General features: G+C 32.4%; 1 protein-coding gene across 1 annotated transcript in view; it reads right to left on the bottom strand.

Annotated features, from left to right (window-relative positions):
- Window positions 1-395: 395 nt before the first annotated feature.
- Window positions 396-15,854, bottom strand: part of moxd1 (monooxygenase, DBH-like 1) — a 36,836-nt gene continuing 21,377 nt past the window's right edge. The window contains exons 9-12 of the mRNA XM_073816723.1: window positions 11,636-11,695; window positions 9,248-9,390; window positions 2,200-2,368; window positions 396-1,384 (exon numbers count right to left, since the gene is read on the bottom strand). Coding sequence (XP_073672824.1) covers window positions 1,223-1,384; window positions 2,200-2,368; window positions 9,248-9,390; window positions 11,636-11,695 — 534 coding nt within the window. The 3' untranslated portion in view covers window positions 396-1,222. The remainder of the gene's footprint in view (window positions 1,385-2,199; window positions 2,369-9,247; window positions 9,391-11,635; window positions 11,696-15,854) is intronic.

The following is a 15,854-nucleotide window of genomic DNA, read 5'->3' on the forward strand; positions in this document are numbered from 1 at the left end:
AACGCAGGGCACTATATGGAGATCATTCCTGAAATGTTTTCCTCAAGAAACATAATTTCTTATCGACTGAAGAAAGAAAGACATAAACATCTTGACAAGGATGACAAGGAAGGTGAGTAAATTATCTGTAAATATTTGTTCTGGAAGTAAACTTCTCTTTTATCTGGCATTGGCATTAATAAATAGAATATTGATTACATTATTAATGTAAAAAAATATATGTATTTTTTCTTTTTCTGTAAATGTTTATTAACCAAAAAAAAAAAACGGAGGACTTTGAATTCTCATTTCAGAACAGCACTGCACACCATTAATATATATATATATATGTATTATAAAATGCCACGAATATGTCTTTTCATTAAAAACGTCTGCTACAAATACAAATCTCAAAATATTTATAAGAAATAAACATTTATTGCTTTAGACATAGACAGCATATAAAATGGAATGCTTTTGAATATAATTCCAGCAATCCTTTATGAAACACACATTTAGCTTATAATGAGAGGAACACAGTTCGCAGAGCTCTAGACTGAATGCATTTGCATGTGTTAGAGAGTCATTGTTAAAGGCAGCTTTCACTTTTTAACTTTTAATAAAACTTCCAGTGCGACTGAAACATTTATGTATTGAAAAATGTACACCACTTCTGTGGAAGTCTGTGTGACAGTGCTCACAAAGAAGTTTCAGCTGTTTTTGTCCTTACAATGAAAGCCAATGGGGCCCAACACAACCCCACTGCCTTTAATTGAATGTACAAAAATAAGCACCAATACAATTTGTCAAAATATCTTCATTTGTGTTTCACATGAGAGTGAGTAAATGATGAAAAATGTTACATTTTGGGTGGACTATCCTTTTAACCCACAAGACATCAGTTGTGGTTTGCTGGAGTGTGACAGCCTCTTGTGGCGAGATTATTAAGATTTACAACTACTGTGAGGCATTTCTTACAGTATAGAGGCTGTCAAGACCACAGTATCCTCTAACCAAGGATATTCTATGTGAAGCTTGCCTATATTCTTCATGAAAACAGCAGGTTGTGGTCAGTGATAGTGATAAACTTGATTTATAAGTAAGAGTGAGTCACACAGTGCAATTACTCTATAGTTTCAGCATGATGTAAATCTTCAACATCACTGTTTCTGGGAAACACTAGGCCCGATGGGAACCTGCTGTATGTATGTTTATGAGTAGGTGGCTGAGATGACAGCAGACATTAGAGGTGTGTGCAGGTCTGTAGTATGAGCGAGAGACATGCAGTGAGGAGCAGAGCGAGGGAGCGTTCACATTGAATCTCTGACACATTCCTACAGGCCACGACAGCAGCAGACGTCTGCTCTGACTTCAGCTCCGGAGGAGAGATGATCATCCCTTGAATCTAACAGAGACAGAAAGAAGTACTTGAATCAACCTTATGATGTTGATATGCTGCATTACAGTTTAAAAGTTTGGGGTCAGTAAGAATCTCTCATGCTCACCAAGGATGCATTTATTTGATCAAAAATACAGTTAAATCTCTAATGTTGTGATTTTTTTTACAACTTTAATTAAGTGTTTTCTATTTTAATATATTTTACAATTTTCTTTATTCCTGTGATGGCAAAGGAGCCATTATTTCAGTCTTGAGCGTCACATGATACTTCATAAATCAGTCTAATATGCTGAGTTGTAGCTCAAGAAACATTTCTGTGTATTACCATATGAAACATTAATTAATTTAACAATATTAGATGTAACATACAACCCTAATGTACAAAACTGATAAGAAAAAAACTAAGAAGAAAATTATTTCAACAAAAAAAAAAAAACCATCACATTTGAAATGTTATTCACTGTAAATTTGATGTTCTTTTTCACTTCTGAAAATGGTATACTACCGTAACATTACATGCAATGTCCAATACAGTCCAATACCGTTAACCATTACTGTAGCATTTTAACAGTCTTTTACCATTAAACTCACTGTCATTTTTACTTTTTATAATCCGAAGAACCTTCTTTCACCTCAAAGAACATTTTGTGAAACAGAAAGTTTCTTCAGATGGAACCATTCAGACAAAAAAGCTTCTTCTATGGCATCGTGAAGCACCTTTATTTTTAAGAGTGTAAGTGTCAGAATATGTGCAAGCGACTTTAGAATAAATGAAAATAAAAGAATACGGTACAGACCCGTGTGTAATCAAAAGCACTCACCGACCACTCTTCCTGGCCGATCTTGGAGCAGCGGACGTTCATGGGGAGTTTGCGTACAATGTCGTTGAATGCTTTCCCTCGCTTCCTCGTCCACTTGTATTTGTCCATGGCCTCCGTGAAGGAGAGGTTGCTGTATTTCTTAGGACTCTTAATCACAAAGGGCCAGGTTCTTCAAAAAGCAAAAGAGATTACATTTACTCAATGTCCCATTTAAAGTGATATTAGATCTGCTGTTATTTGTTCACTCCTTTAATCTTTCCAGTAGTTAAGTAGTTAAGTTACAAAGAGCAGGAACTGGAGCTTTCAAGCTTTCAAAAGGATGCGAAACACCTTAAAAGTATCACAAAAGGTGTTTATATGGTCCTTTTGAATTCAGAGACATTTTTGTCCATATTATTCTTTTGAATTCAAATGATAGAAATGACCTTTTTACCTAAAAGACATCCCTATCTCTTTTATTGGTTTGTTCATGAAAGAAGCAATGTCTGATCATCTGTTTAAAAATAATGATTCAGATTTTTAATGCACAACAACCTAAATGTTCATACTACTAATAATATGCTTTTGTGTACTAAAGGCTTCAGGTTTAATGCACTGACTGTAATTGCATGGAAAACAGCAAGCAGCACAAATTGTGTTTCATAGAAGAAAGTCATAGTCATTTTAAGTCAGCATTATTATTATTATTTTTTTTGTAAAGAATAGGGTACAACGGGGCTAAAGGCACCCTCTTAGGAAAAAAAGTGATTTCACTGTGCCCAAAGTGTTTTGTTGCAGAAAAATATATATGTTTGTATTGAACATTTATGGAGCAACAGATTTTGTGTGAAAAAAACATACATGTTGTTTATTTTGTTCAAAATTTGTATAAATGTATGAGGTGGCAAGAGGGGCCTTTTATTGGCTTTCATTTTAAAGGCACACAGTATGGATACAAATACTTTAGCTAAAATAATGTTGTTGTTTTATACTGTCTAAGTTGATACTTGTTCAAAGTTTGTACTATTTTCTGCTTATTTTGATATTTTTAAAAAAATATGTTAAGATTCTGTAAGCATTGAAGGAGATCCCATAGTAATTTAATAGATTTACAGTAGTAACAACAAATTATATTTTATTATATGATATGATTAATAGCATGTTTTTAAATATGATGGTTTCATTCTAAACATGGTGATTATCTTTAAGATGGACACCCAACATAATATACCATCTGATATTTACCATCTGAATCTAACAATGTCATGTCAACAAAAGGAAAAGTCAGCTTTCTATTAATTAGCAGGGCTGCTTTTATTCCCAAATACCATACTTTTACACATTCTTTCGTTATTTAAGGGGAGACACTGCAGGCAAAAACACTGTTTGTTTGATGTTTTATAGTGTTTTTTTTTTTCAGACTAATAGACAGAAAACATCCAAAAGACACTGTTAAGTGTTTCTTTTATAGCACTTTATCTATTTGTGTCAATAGATTTCAAATACAATACATACGTTTTCTCAAAATTAGTTTTTTTCTCCCACACTGAGCCATAAATCTCCATTTCAGTAGCACTTACACACACCAAACTTTACATTTCATTCCTGTCTATATATATCCTGAGGGATTTGTTCATATATAATTTGCTTGATTTTATACAACATTTTATTCCCCTCAAAATGGTAAAAAATAGATTGTTTTCTGTCTTTTCTCAGTTTGTTCATAATGAGATACCCAACATTTAAACAGGAATTTTGAAACTGACTTTGCACTTTTGCACATTTCATTAAATAATGCCTCATTTGCATATTTAAACCTAACATTTTAGAAAGCTTCTAATACAAAAAAAATGTTTGAAATTATCAATTTAATCAATCAACTTGGTAAGTAAGGTGATAACTATTAGTATTTTTTTACCCTATTCACCTGCAGTGTCTCGCCTTAAAAACGGTTGCTTTAATTCTCTTTAACAAAATTGCAAATCATTAAGAAGACCTTTGTCTCCAGATATATTCAAGAATTTGAGCAATGTTCATTTTTAACATTTTTAAAAATATCAAATATTAGGTCAAGCAAGCACAGAATCGAATGCGCTTCTGCCCACGATCGCATCAAGCATCAGCCAAATTTGCACGTGTATCTTGAAAAGCAGATGTTTTACAAAGTGCTACGCCACAGTTTTCTGCCATCCAGTGGTTTAGTGGAAAATAATATCAAAGTCGCCTTTTACCGACTTTATCTGTGAAATGAACTTGAAAATGTATAGATAATTTGGTACCATTTACCATATTCCCCATTACATATTTAATGGTTTGAGTGTCATTAATTTACTCACTGATCAAAGATACTCCTGAGGGAACCATAAACCGTATCTTCTCAATGAGCTTTATATGTGTGTATATGAGTGTGTGTGGTGATTGAAAGACAGAGGGCGCTTGGGGCAGAGCTTTGAAACTAAATCCGTTTGAAGTTGCCAGGTCTATCCTCTTATAATCCCCCTTATTCCAGCATCTGAGCACAATACTGCTCTGAGCTTCAGGGGGTCGAATAAACACACTCCACCAGCAGGGCCCTTCAGATGTTCCTCATTTATAGACGTACACACACACCCACGTCCATCCAAAACACACATTCGGCCGCTCACACACGAAATCACAAACAAACATGTGCCGACATAACAAACCACACATCTCTCTTTCTCTATACAAAGCAGTGAAAGGAATCTATACAAAACATCAGCGGCTCAGCAGACGCCCACAGAACCTGAAAGTCGCAGCTGTTTTGAGATATGAACTTCCCTTAAAACTCGTACAGTTTGTCTTTAGATTTATTCTGTGGCTGCGATAACATCTCAAAGAGCTAAAACTAGCCAAGAGGTACTTATCTTTGAAGATTGGAGAGCCATTATGTTTGAATGGGTTGCTACACTGCAAAAAATGCTTTCTTATTTAGATTTGTTATCTTGTTTCCAGCCAAAATATCTAAAAAGTCTTAAATCAAGAAGTAAAAATTATTTTCTTGTTTAAAAAAAAAAAAAAAAAACTAGTCAAAATGAAGTGTGTTTTTGCTTAGAATCTGCCAATGGGGTAAGAAAAAAAAATCTTATTTCAAAGAGAAAACAAGATTATTTTTCTTACCCCATTGCTTGTTTTAAGCAAAAACACACTTAATTTTGACTTGTTTTTACTAAAAACAAGACAATAATTATTACTCATCTAGAAAATCCTTCTTGATTTAAGAATTTTTAGATATTTTGGCTGGAAACAAGACAAAAAAATCTAAGTAAGAAAAGCATTTTTTTTGCAGTGCAAAGAGCTAAAAATTAGCCAAGAGGTACTTATCTTTCTAGATTGGAGAGCCATTATGTTCGAATGTGTTGCTACACTGCAAAAAATGGTAAAAACAGCCAAAATATCTAAAAAGTCTTAAATCTAGAAGGATTTTCTAGACAAGTAAAAATTATTTTCTTGTTTAAAAAAAAACAAGTCAAAATTAAGTGCGTTTTTGCTTAGAGCAAACAAAATGATATGATATGATATGATATGATATAACTTTTATTGTCAGACGAATCTGAAATTTTTCTTGCGTAACAGTATGTTGACACTCTTTACAAACAGACAAAAAAATAATCCGCCAATGGTTTAAAAAAAAAAAAATCTTATTTCAAACAGAAAACAAGATTATTTTTCATACCCCATTGGCAGATTATTTAGCTTGTTTCAAGCAAAAACGCACTTCATTTTCACTTGTTTTTACTAAAAACAAGACAATAATTATTACTCGTCTAGAAAATCCTTCTTGATTTAAGAATTTTCAGATATTTTGGCTAGAAACAAGACAAAAAATCTAAGTAAGAAAAGCATTTTTTGCAGTGCAAAGAGCTAAAACTAGCCAAGAGGTACTTACAGTATCTTTCTAGATTGGAGGGCCGTTATGTTCGAATGTGTTGCTACACTGCAAAAAATGCTAGAAACAGCCAAAATATCTAAAAAGTCTTAAATCTAGAAGGATTTTCTAGACAAGTAAAAAAATTTTTTTTTGTTTTTAGAAAAAACAAGTCAAAACTAAATGAGTTTTTGCTTCGAGCAAGCAAAATAATCTGCCAATGGGGTAAGCAAAAAAAAAAAAAAAATCTTATTTCAAACAGAAAACATGATTATATTTCTTACCCCATTGGCAGAATATTTTGCTTGTTTTAAGCAAGAACGCACTCCATTTTAACTCGTTTTTACTAAAAACAAGACAATAATTATTACTTGTCTAGAAAATCCTGAAAATTTTCAGATATTTTGGCTAGAAACAAGACAAAAAAATCTAAGTAAGAAAAGCATTTTTTGCAGTGCAAAGAGCTAAAAATTAGCCAAGAGGTACTTACAGTATTTTTTTTTAGATTGGAGGGCCATTATGTTCGAATGTGTTGCTACACTGTAAAAAATGCTAAAAACAGCCAAAATATCTAAAAAGTCTTAAATCTAGAAGGATTTTCTAGACAAGTAAAAAAAATTTTTTTTTTTGTTTTTAGAAAAAACAAGTCAAAACTAAATGAGTTTTTGCTTAGAGCAAGCAAAATAATCTGCCAATGGTGTAAGCAAAAAAAATCTTATTTCAAACAGACAACAAGATTACTTTTCTTACCCCATTGGCAGAATATTTTGCTTGTTTCAAGATAAACTGAAAACACACTTAATTTTGACTTGTTTTTTTTCTGAAAACAAGACTGTTTTTACTCGTCTAGAAAATCCTTCTTGATTTAAGAATTTTTAGATATTTTGGTTGGAAACAAGACAAAAATCTAAGTAAGAAAAGCATTTTTCCAGTGTAACATAATGGGTTATGCAACAGTGGTGTTATAATGCCTACAGATGTCATGTTTCCAATGAAGGATGGAGTTTAAAACTAAAATTCTAGAAATGTTAAAAGAAAGAAGTCTTTATGAATTATTTATTTATTTATGTGTAACTGAGGGATGAACAAGATTTGATACCATCTGTCTGGCGGCCTTGTGGCTTGTGGTTTCAGAGTGTCTTTCTTTTTTTAGCTCTCTTAGAATGAGACAAACACATTTTACAATGACCGTTCCAGATGTTGAAAAGGGTCGGACAAACAATTTGTACTTTCTGATGGAAGCAAGATGGCACATCATTTTGTCAAGCTCTTGTGCTGACATGACAAGCAGAACATTTGGAGAAGTGAAAACATTTATCCTCATTTGATCATGTAATCATCCGGTGAGCCATCAATCAATCGCTGTTAAACTATTATGGGTCTATGATAGTGAACTAACCCTTAGAAAATTAACCTTGGTTTTATTAGAGTAAAAGTGATTATCGATTACTATGTGTGTAACCACAGTTTTACTACAAATACAATGGTTAGTGTAGCAAAACCATGATGATTTGGGGTTTTATTTGTAGTAAAACCAGGGATAATTTTTGTAAGGGAAGCTGTCATTCACAGTATTGTCTCAAGTTGCTTTCATTTAAATTATTTTTTTTTTTTGTGCTTGAACTTTCTTTCCATTATTTTACTTCTCCCATTGTTTCCATTTTCTTTTGTTTTGGAACCTACTATATGTCCCACAGTTCTCTTTATTTATACTGTATATATGTAGCTTTCTGCATATTACTGTATCTCCTTTTGACAGTTCAAATTTCATTTTAAAGGAGCTGGAAGTTAGGAGCTGGAACCCCTTTTCTGCCACTGAATAAAAAATAAATAGAGGTAATTGCGACTTTTTATCTCACAATTCTTACTTTTTTCTCGCAAGTGCAAGATTACATGTCACAATTTACATTTTTTTTCTCAGAATTGCATAACATAAAAACTTTAAAAAGTTATAAAGTCAGAATTGCGAGATATAAACTCAGAATAGTAAGTTATAAAGTCACAATTGCGAGATATAAAGTCAGAATTGTGGGATATGAACTCACAGTTGCGAGATATAGAGTTTATACAGGATATAAACTCATAATTTTGAGAAATAAAGAAGGAATTGCAGGACATAATCTCACAATTGCGAGAAATAAAGTCAGAATTGCAAGATATAAAGTCAAAATTATTGTTATAAAGTCAGACTCACAATTGCAAAAAATAATGTTGCAATTCTGACTTTTTTTCTCACAATTGCAAATTTGTATCTTGTTATAAAGTCCAGTTTTGAGGAGAAAAAAAAATTGGTATGTTCACAGAATTGCGAGTTTATATCTCACAATTCTTCGGACTAAATAACTTGCAAATGCTAGTTTATATCATACAATTCTGATATATATTTTACAATTCTGAAAAAAAAAGTCAGAATTGCAAGTTTGTATCACGCAATTCTGAGAAAAAATGTTCAATTGTGAGATAAAAAGTTGCAATAAACTTTTTTTTTTTAGAAAGTGATGTAAGCCATTCTGGAACTTAAACCAGACTAAAGCCTAACCTAAGACAGGTTAAAAAAGACAGTCAGTTATGCTGCTTGATATTATTCATTATGATGTATTTGTGCTCATTTAAACTAAAATGGTGGATAGTTGTTTTTGAAAGTAACATGCCACGAATACACATAAAATGGAAGAAAGGGGTGGAGTGAGCAGTAGCTCATTATCATTTAACATGCGCCAAAATGGGTTGCTGTGAACCGTGGTGTTTTTAACAAGGTAAAAAAGAGGAATTTTAACCAATGTATTTTGCAGACATTCAGTGAAGACCCTAAAGAATCATACCAACTTATGAAAAAACAGGCATCGGATGTCCCTTTTAACCCTCTTACACAAGTGCTCGTAAATATGGCAGTCTATTGTTGTTGTTATGCAGTCTAATCTGTTTCTTTTCTTTTTTTTTTTTTTGAGTTAGAAACAATGGCCAAGGGAAATTTCCACCTTGCGAAACAACTAATTAGTGCAAAAAAATCAAAGCACATGTGAGAACTGAGCATGCATACTGACAGGCAGAAAATGCCTCAAAGTCCTTTAATTTACTAAACCAAAAAAAAAAAAAAATCTATTTTTTTCATCATTATGAGGATAATATGTGTATTTGCCACTAACAAAGAAACCCTTCACTGAAGTGCTTTCTCAGACTTACGTAACAGGCTCCTGGATCTCTTTGACCCCAATGAATTTAAGCTGGCCGGTGATTTCTGGTAAACTTTCACACCTGGCTAGGTTAACCCTGGGGTAGTACAGCAGATATGACAAACACATCTCATCCCGTGTACTAAGACCTCCCTGTAGGAAAAAAAAAAAAAAAAAATTTTGCATTACTTGGTTCAAGACCTTTGGAATACTACACGGACATAATGCATCTGAAGCAGTGTTATAGTCAGAGGCCTGTGACAGATTATGCCCAGTACTGAGCACAGCTGAACTGACATGCACAGAGCAGCAAATATATCTCTCTAATATGAATCCAAAACACCAGTGATTTGGCCCTGATGTTTATGGATTGTGGACTGTCTACAGAGAAAAAGCAGCTCAGCCTATCAGGAGTGCAGCTCACTGGCTGCATGTGTTCAGGAAAACGTCAGCAGCTGGATTCATCTCCACAGACCTGCAGCTGTTTGCAGACACATTGTTTAGCCAAGAGCATGCAGTCTTTCACAGACCGGCTTGGAAAAAAAGAGATTCAAAGACATGTTTCTAATAGAGCTGTTCAGTTTATAGTCATAAAACCTGGAAAAGAATTTCCATTGTCGTGCAGTGTGCTTCTTCTGAATATAAAATTATTTTAGTTTTTTTGTAAGAGCTTTTATAAAGTTGCTAGCTAGTTGAAACAGTAAGTGTGTCAAACATTTACACCCAAATTACACCCAAAAATGACATTTCTGTTATTAATTACTCACCCTCATGTCGTTCCAAATCTATAAGACTTATAGGACAAATTAAGAACATTTTGATGAAATCTGAGAGCTTTCTGACCCTGCATAGACAGCAATGCAACTGACATGTTCAAGGCCCAGAAAGGTAGTAAGGACAACATTAAAATAAGCATGGTACTCTTGTGAAAGAGCGGCGAAGACTGACATGAAAGAGAAGAAATTGTTGAATAAAGTGGTTACTTTGTTTTTATGTGCATGAAAAGTACTCTCGTAGTTTTGTAAAATTACGGTTGACCCACTGATGTCACATGGACTATTTTAATGATGTTCTTACTTACTTTCTAGGCTGTAAACATGTTAGTTGCATTGCCGTCTATGCAGGGTCTGAGAGCTCTCGAATTTCATCAGAAATCTCTTAATTTGTGTTCCAAAGGTGAACAAAGGTTTTACAGGTTTAGAACTAGGGTTGCCAGGTTTTCACAAGAAAACCTGTGTAATTGCTACTCAAAATTATCCCAAAACTAGCCCAATTATGTTTGGTAAAATTCTGGTAGAATTTGCATTCCAGGGGATACATATTTGGGTTTTTTGGGGTCGCTTCAATTGTGTTAAATTATCCCAATTCTGTGGAAAAACCACTGGCTTGGCAACACTGTGCAGAAAGACATGAAGGTAATTAATGAAAGAATTTTCATTTTTAAGTGAACAATCCCTTTAAGGTAGTTGTAAAAATGTTGTTAGCAACTTACATTGTACAGGTATTGCAGGTTAACCATCCACATTTTAGCTAATGCGTCATTTAAAGGGATAGTCTACACAAAAATGAAAATTCTGTCTTGAATTGTTGTACCAAAGCTGTATGCCCTCCTTCTGTGATGTTAGGATATTTGACCCTGGCCCACAAAACCAGTCATAAGGTTCAGTTTTTTTTTTTAAATATTAAGATTTATACATAATGTGAAATCTGAATAAATAAGTTTTCCATTGAAGTATGGTTTGTTAGTATAGGAAGATATTTGGCTGAGATACAACTATTTGAAAATCTGGAATCTGAGGGTGCAAAAAACAAACAAAAAATGTATTAAGTTGCAAATTAAGTTCTTAGAAATGCACATTACTAATCAAAAATTAAGTTTAGATATATTTACGGTAGGAAATTTGGAAAAAATCTTCATGGAAGATGATCTTTACTTAATATCCCTATGATTTTTGGCATAAAAAAGGAAAATCTATAATTTTGACCAATGCAATGTATTTTTGGCTATTGCTACAAATAAACCCATGCTACTTAAGACATATGTTTAATAGAATAAAGGTTTGAAATGACATAAAGGGTGAGCAAATCAAGTCTGAAATTTTATTTTTTGCGTGAGCAAATTTGGTGAACAAAATGAGAAATGCTATTTTAAAACCACTTTATAAATTCTGAGAGGAAGCCATGTTAAATTAGACCCCTAAAAGGGCCTACAAATTAGACATCATGACTGCTTAGCTCTATTATGTTTGACTAAGCTTGCTGTTAACCTGGATTTCCGTCATGAACATATCTCTATAATTGGTGTAATTCACAAGAAAACCTAGGCAAACAATATGACACAAATCTATATAATTGTTCTTAGTGAAAGCAAAGACGGCTTTCCAAGCCTTAATCTTACCCAGGTCATGTTCATTCTGCCTTTAGTGTTGTATCTACATTCAGTGATTAGAGAATCCCCCTGGTGACCAAAAAAAAAAAAAAAAAAACATTTTGGTAAACGTACAGATATTAAAAGTGAATTACAAAAACATTTGGTTGGGTGCCAGCCAAAAATAATAGACCATTTGAGTATAAACTGTTAAAATGTCGCTGATTGTTATCACACAACAGAACAGGATAACAAGTCACAACTCACACATGAGTCACCTCTCGCCTGTGGGCTCTTTAAAACAGACATCAGTCCTGCAGATGCACAGTGTGTGCTCTTTACATGTTGAATTTATTACACCACTCTTAGGTAATACAAAGTGCTTGGATATGGCTGAGACACTGGAGCAGATAATGATAATTGCTCTATTCTTTACTGCTAAAACACTACCAATCCCTCAGCTATAAACTCAGAGCCCTGAAAACAGCCTAAAGTCTTTAGTCAGAGCAAACGGCATGTTTAATTGGACCCAAACGAGACTGTGAAGGATAAAAGCACAGTCTGTTCACTATAATGTTGCATTCGTGCCTAAGCGTAATAATATAATTTTTTGGGGGAGTTGCCTGGAAATGTGTGGGAATTTATTTTATTGTTTAACCACAACTGACAACTGACACCCAGGTACATACCACTACAAAACTAATTCAGCAAGCATGCCTTAAATTTATCAAACATGACAGTAAAGATATTTATAATGATATAAAAGATTTTTCAAATAAAATAAACTGAATAAAAAAGTCAAAATTGTGAGTTAAAAAGTTGCAATTGCGAGCAAATCGTCAGAATTGTGTGTTAAAAAGTTGCAATTGCAAGTTATAAAGTCAGCATTGCATGATATAAACTCGCAACTGTGAGAAAAAAGTCAAAATTGTGAGTTAAAAAGTTGCAATTAAGAGTTAAAAAGTCAGCATTGCATGATATAAACTCGCAACTGTGAGAAAAAAGTCAAAATTGTGAGTTAAAAAGTTGCAATTAAGAGTTAAAAAGTCAGTATTGCATGATATAAACTCGCAACTGTGAGAAAAAAAGTCAAAATTGTGAGTTAAAAAGTTGCAATTAAGAGTTAAAAAGTCAGCATTGCATGATATAAACTCGCAACTGTGAGAAAAAAAGTCAAAATTGTGAGTTAAAAAGTTGCAATTAAGAGTTAAAAAGTCAGTATTGCATGATATAAACTCGCAACTGTGAGAAAAAAAGTCAAAATTGTGAGTTAAAAAGTTGCAATTAAGAGTTAAAAAGTCAGCATTGCATGATATAAACTCGCAACTGTGAGAAAAAAGTCAAAATTGTGAGTTAAAAAGTTGCAATTAAGAGTTAAAAAGTCAGTATTGCATGATATAAACTCGCAACTGTGAGAAAAAAGTCAAAATTGTGAGTTAAAATGTTGCAATTAAGAGTTAAAAAGTCAGTATTGCATGATATAAACTCGCAACTGTGAGAAAAAAAGTCAAAATTGTGAGTTAAAAAGTTGCAATTAAGAGTTAAAAAGTCAGTATTGCATGATATAAACTCGCAACTGTGAGAAAAAAGTCAAAATTGTGAGTTAAAAAGTTGCAATTAAGAGTTAAAAAGTCAGTATTGCATGATATAAACTCGCAACTGTGAGAAAAAAAGTCAAAATTGTGAGTTAAAAAGTTGCAATTAAGAGTTAAAAAGTCAGCATTGCATGATATAAACTCGCAACTGTGAGAAAAAAGTCAAAATTGTGAGTTAAAAAGTTGCAATTAAGAGTTAAAAAGTCAGTATTGCATGATATAAACTCGCAACTGTGAGAAAAAAGTCAAAATTGTGAGTTAAAAAGTTGCAATTAAGAGTTAAAAAGTCAGTATTGCATGATATAAACTCGCAATTGTGAGAAAAAAGTCAAAATTGTGAGTTAAAAAGTTGCAATTAAGAGTTAAAAAGTCAGCATTGCATGATATAAACTCGCAACTGTGAGAAAAAAGTCAAAATTGTGAGTTAAAAAGTTGCAATTAAGAGTTAAAAAGTCAGCATTGCATGATATAAACTCGCAACTGTGAGAAAAAAGTCAAAATTGTGAGTTAAAAAGTTGCAATTAAGAGTTAAAAAGTCAGCATTGCATGATATAAACTCGCAACTGTGAGAAAAAAGTCAAAATTGTGAGTTAAAAAGTTGCAATTAAGAGTTAAAAAGTCAGCATTGCATGATATAAACTCGCAATTGTGAGAAAAAAAGTCAAAATTGTGAGTTAAAAAGTTGCAATAAAGAGTTAAAAAATTCAGCATTGCATGATATAAACTCGCAATTGTGAGAAAAAAGTCAAAATTGTGAGTTAAAAAGTTGCAATTAAGAGTTAAAAAGTCAGTATTGCATGATATAAACTCGCAACTGTGAGAAAAAAGTCAAAATTGTGAGTTAAAAAGTTGCAATTAAGAGTTAAAAAGTCAGTATTGCATGATATAAACTCGCAACTGTGAGAAAAAAAGTCAAAATTGTGAGTTAAAAAGTTGCAATTAAGAGTTAAAAAGCCAGCATTGCATGATATAAACTCGCAACTGTGAGAAAAAAGTCAAAATTGTGAGTTAAAAAGTTGCAATTAAGAGTTAAAAAGTCAGTATTGCATGATATAAACTCGCAACTGTGAGAAAAAAGTCTAAATTGTGAGTTAAAAAGTTGCAATAAAGAGTTAAAAAATTCAGCATTGCATGATATAAACTCGCAATTGTGAGAAAAAAGTCAAAATTGTGAGTTAAAAAGTTGCAATTAAGAGTTAAAAAGTCAGTATTGCATGATATAAACTCGCAACTGTGAGAAAAAAGTCAAAATTGTGAGTTAAAAAGTTGCAATTAAGAGTTAAAAAGTCAGTATTGCATGATATAAAGAGAGAAAAAAGCAACTGTGCAATTAAGAGTTAAAAAGTCAGTATTGCATGATATAAACTCGCAACTGTGAGAAAAAAGTCAAAATTGTGAGTTAAAAAGTTGCAATTAAGAGTTAAAAAGTCAGTATTGCATGATATAAACTCGCAATTGTGAGAAAAAAGTCAAAATTGTGAGTTAAAAAGTTGCAATTAAGAGTTAAAAAGTCAGCATTGCATGATATAAACTCGCAACTGTGAGAAAAAAGTCAAAATTGTGAGTTAAAAAGTTGCAATTAAGAGTTAAAAAGTCAGCATTGCATGATATAAACTCGCAACTGTGAGAAAAAAGTCAAAATTGTGAGTTAAAAAGTTGCAATTAAGAGTTAAAAAGTCAGCATTGCATGATATAAACTCGCAACTGTGAGAAAAAAGTCAAAATTGTGAGTTAAAAAGTTGCAATTAAGAGTTAAAAAGTCAGCATTGCATGATATAAACTCGCAATTGTGAGAAAAAAAGTCAAAATTGTGAGTTAAAAAGTTGCAATAAAGAGTTAAAAAATTCAGCATTGCATGATATAAACTCGCAATTGTGAGAAAAAAGTCAAAATTGTGAGTTAAAAAGTTGCAATTAAGAGTTAAAAAGTCAGTATTGCATGATATAAACTCGCAACTGTGAGAAAAAAGTCAAAATTGTGAGTTAAAAAGTTGCAATTAAGAGTTAAAAAGTCAGTATTGCATGATATAAACTCGCAACTGTGAGAAAAAAAGTCAAAATTGTGAGTTAAAAAGTTGCAATTAAGAGTTAAAAAGCCAGCATTGCATGATATAAACTCGCAACTGTGAGAAAAAAGTCAAAATTGTGAGTTAAAAAGTTGCAATTAAGAGTTAAAAAGTCAGTATTGCATGATATAAACTCGCAACTGTGAGAAAAAAGTCAAAATTGTGAGTTAAAAAGTTGCAATTAAGAGTTAAAAAGTCAGTATTGCATGATATAAACTCGCAACTGTGAGAAAAAAAGTCAAAATTGTGAGTTAAAAAGTTGCAATTAAGAGTTAAAAAGTCAGCATTGCATGATATAAACTCGCAACTGTGAGAAAAAAGTCAAAATTGTGAGTTAAAAAGTTGCAATTAAGAGTTAAAAAGTCAGTATTGCATGATATAAACTCGCAACTGTGAGAAAAAAGTCAAAATTGTGAGTTAAAAAGTTGCAATTAAGAGTTAAAAAGTCAGCATTGCATGATATAAACTCGCAACTGTGAGAAAAAAAGTCAAAATTGTGAGTTAAAAAGTTGCAATTAAGAGTTAAAAAGTCAGCATTGCATGATATAAACTCGCAACTGTGAGAAAAAAAGTCAAAATTGTGAGTTAA

This window comes from Garra rufa, chromosome 13, assembly GCF_049309525.1.
Source record: "Garra rufa chromosome 13, GarRuf1.0, whole genome shotgun sequence".
Taxonomy (NCBI): domain Eukaryota; kingdom Metazoa; phylum Chordata; class Actinopteri; order Cypriniformes; family Cyprinidae; genus Garra; species Garra rufa.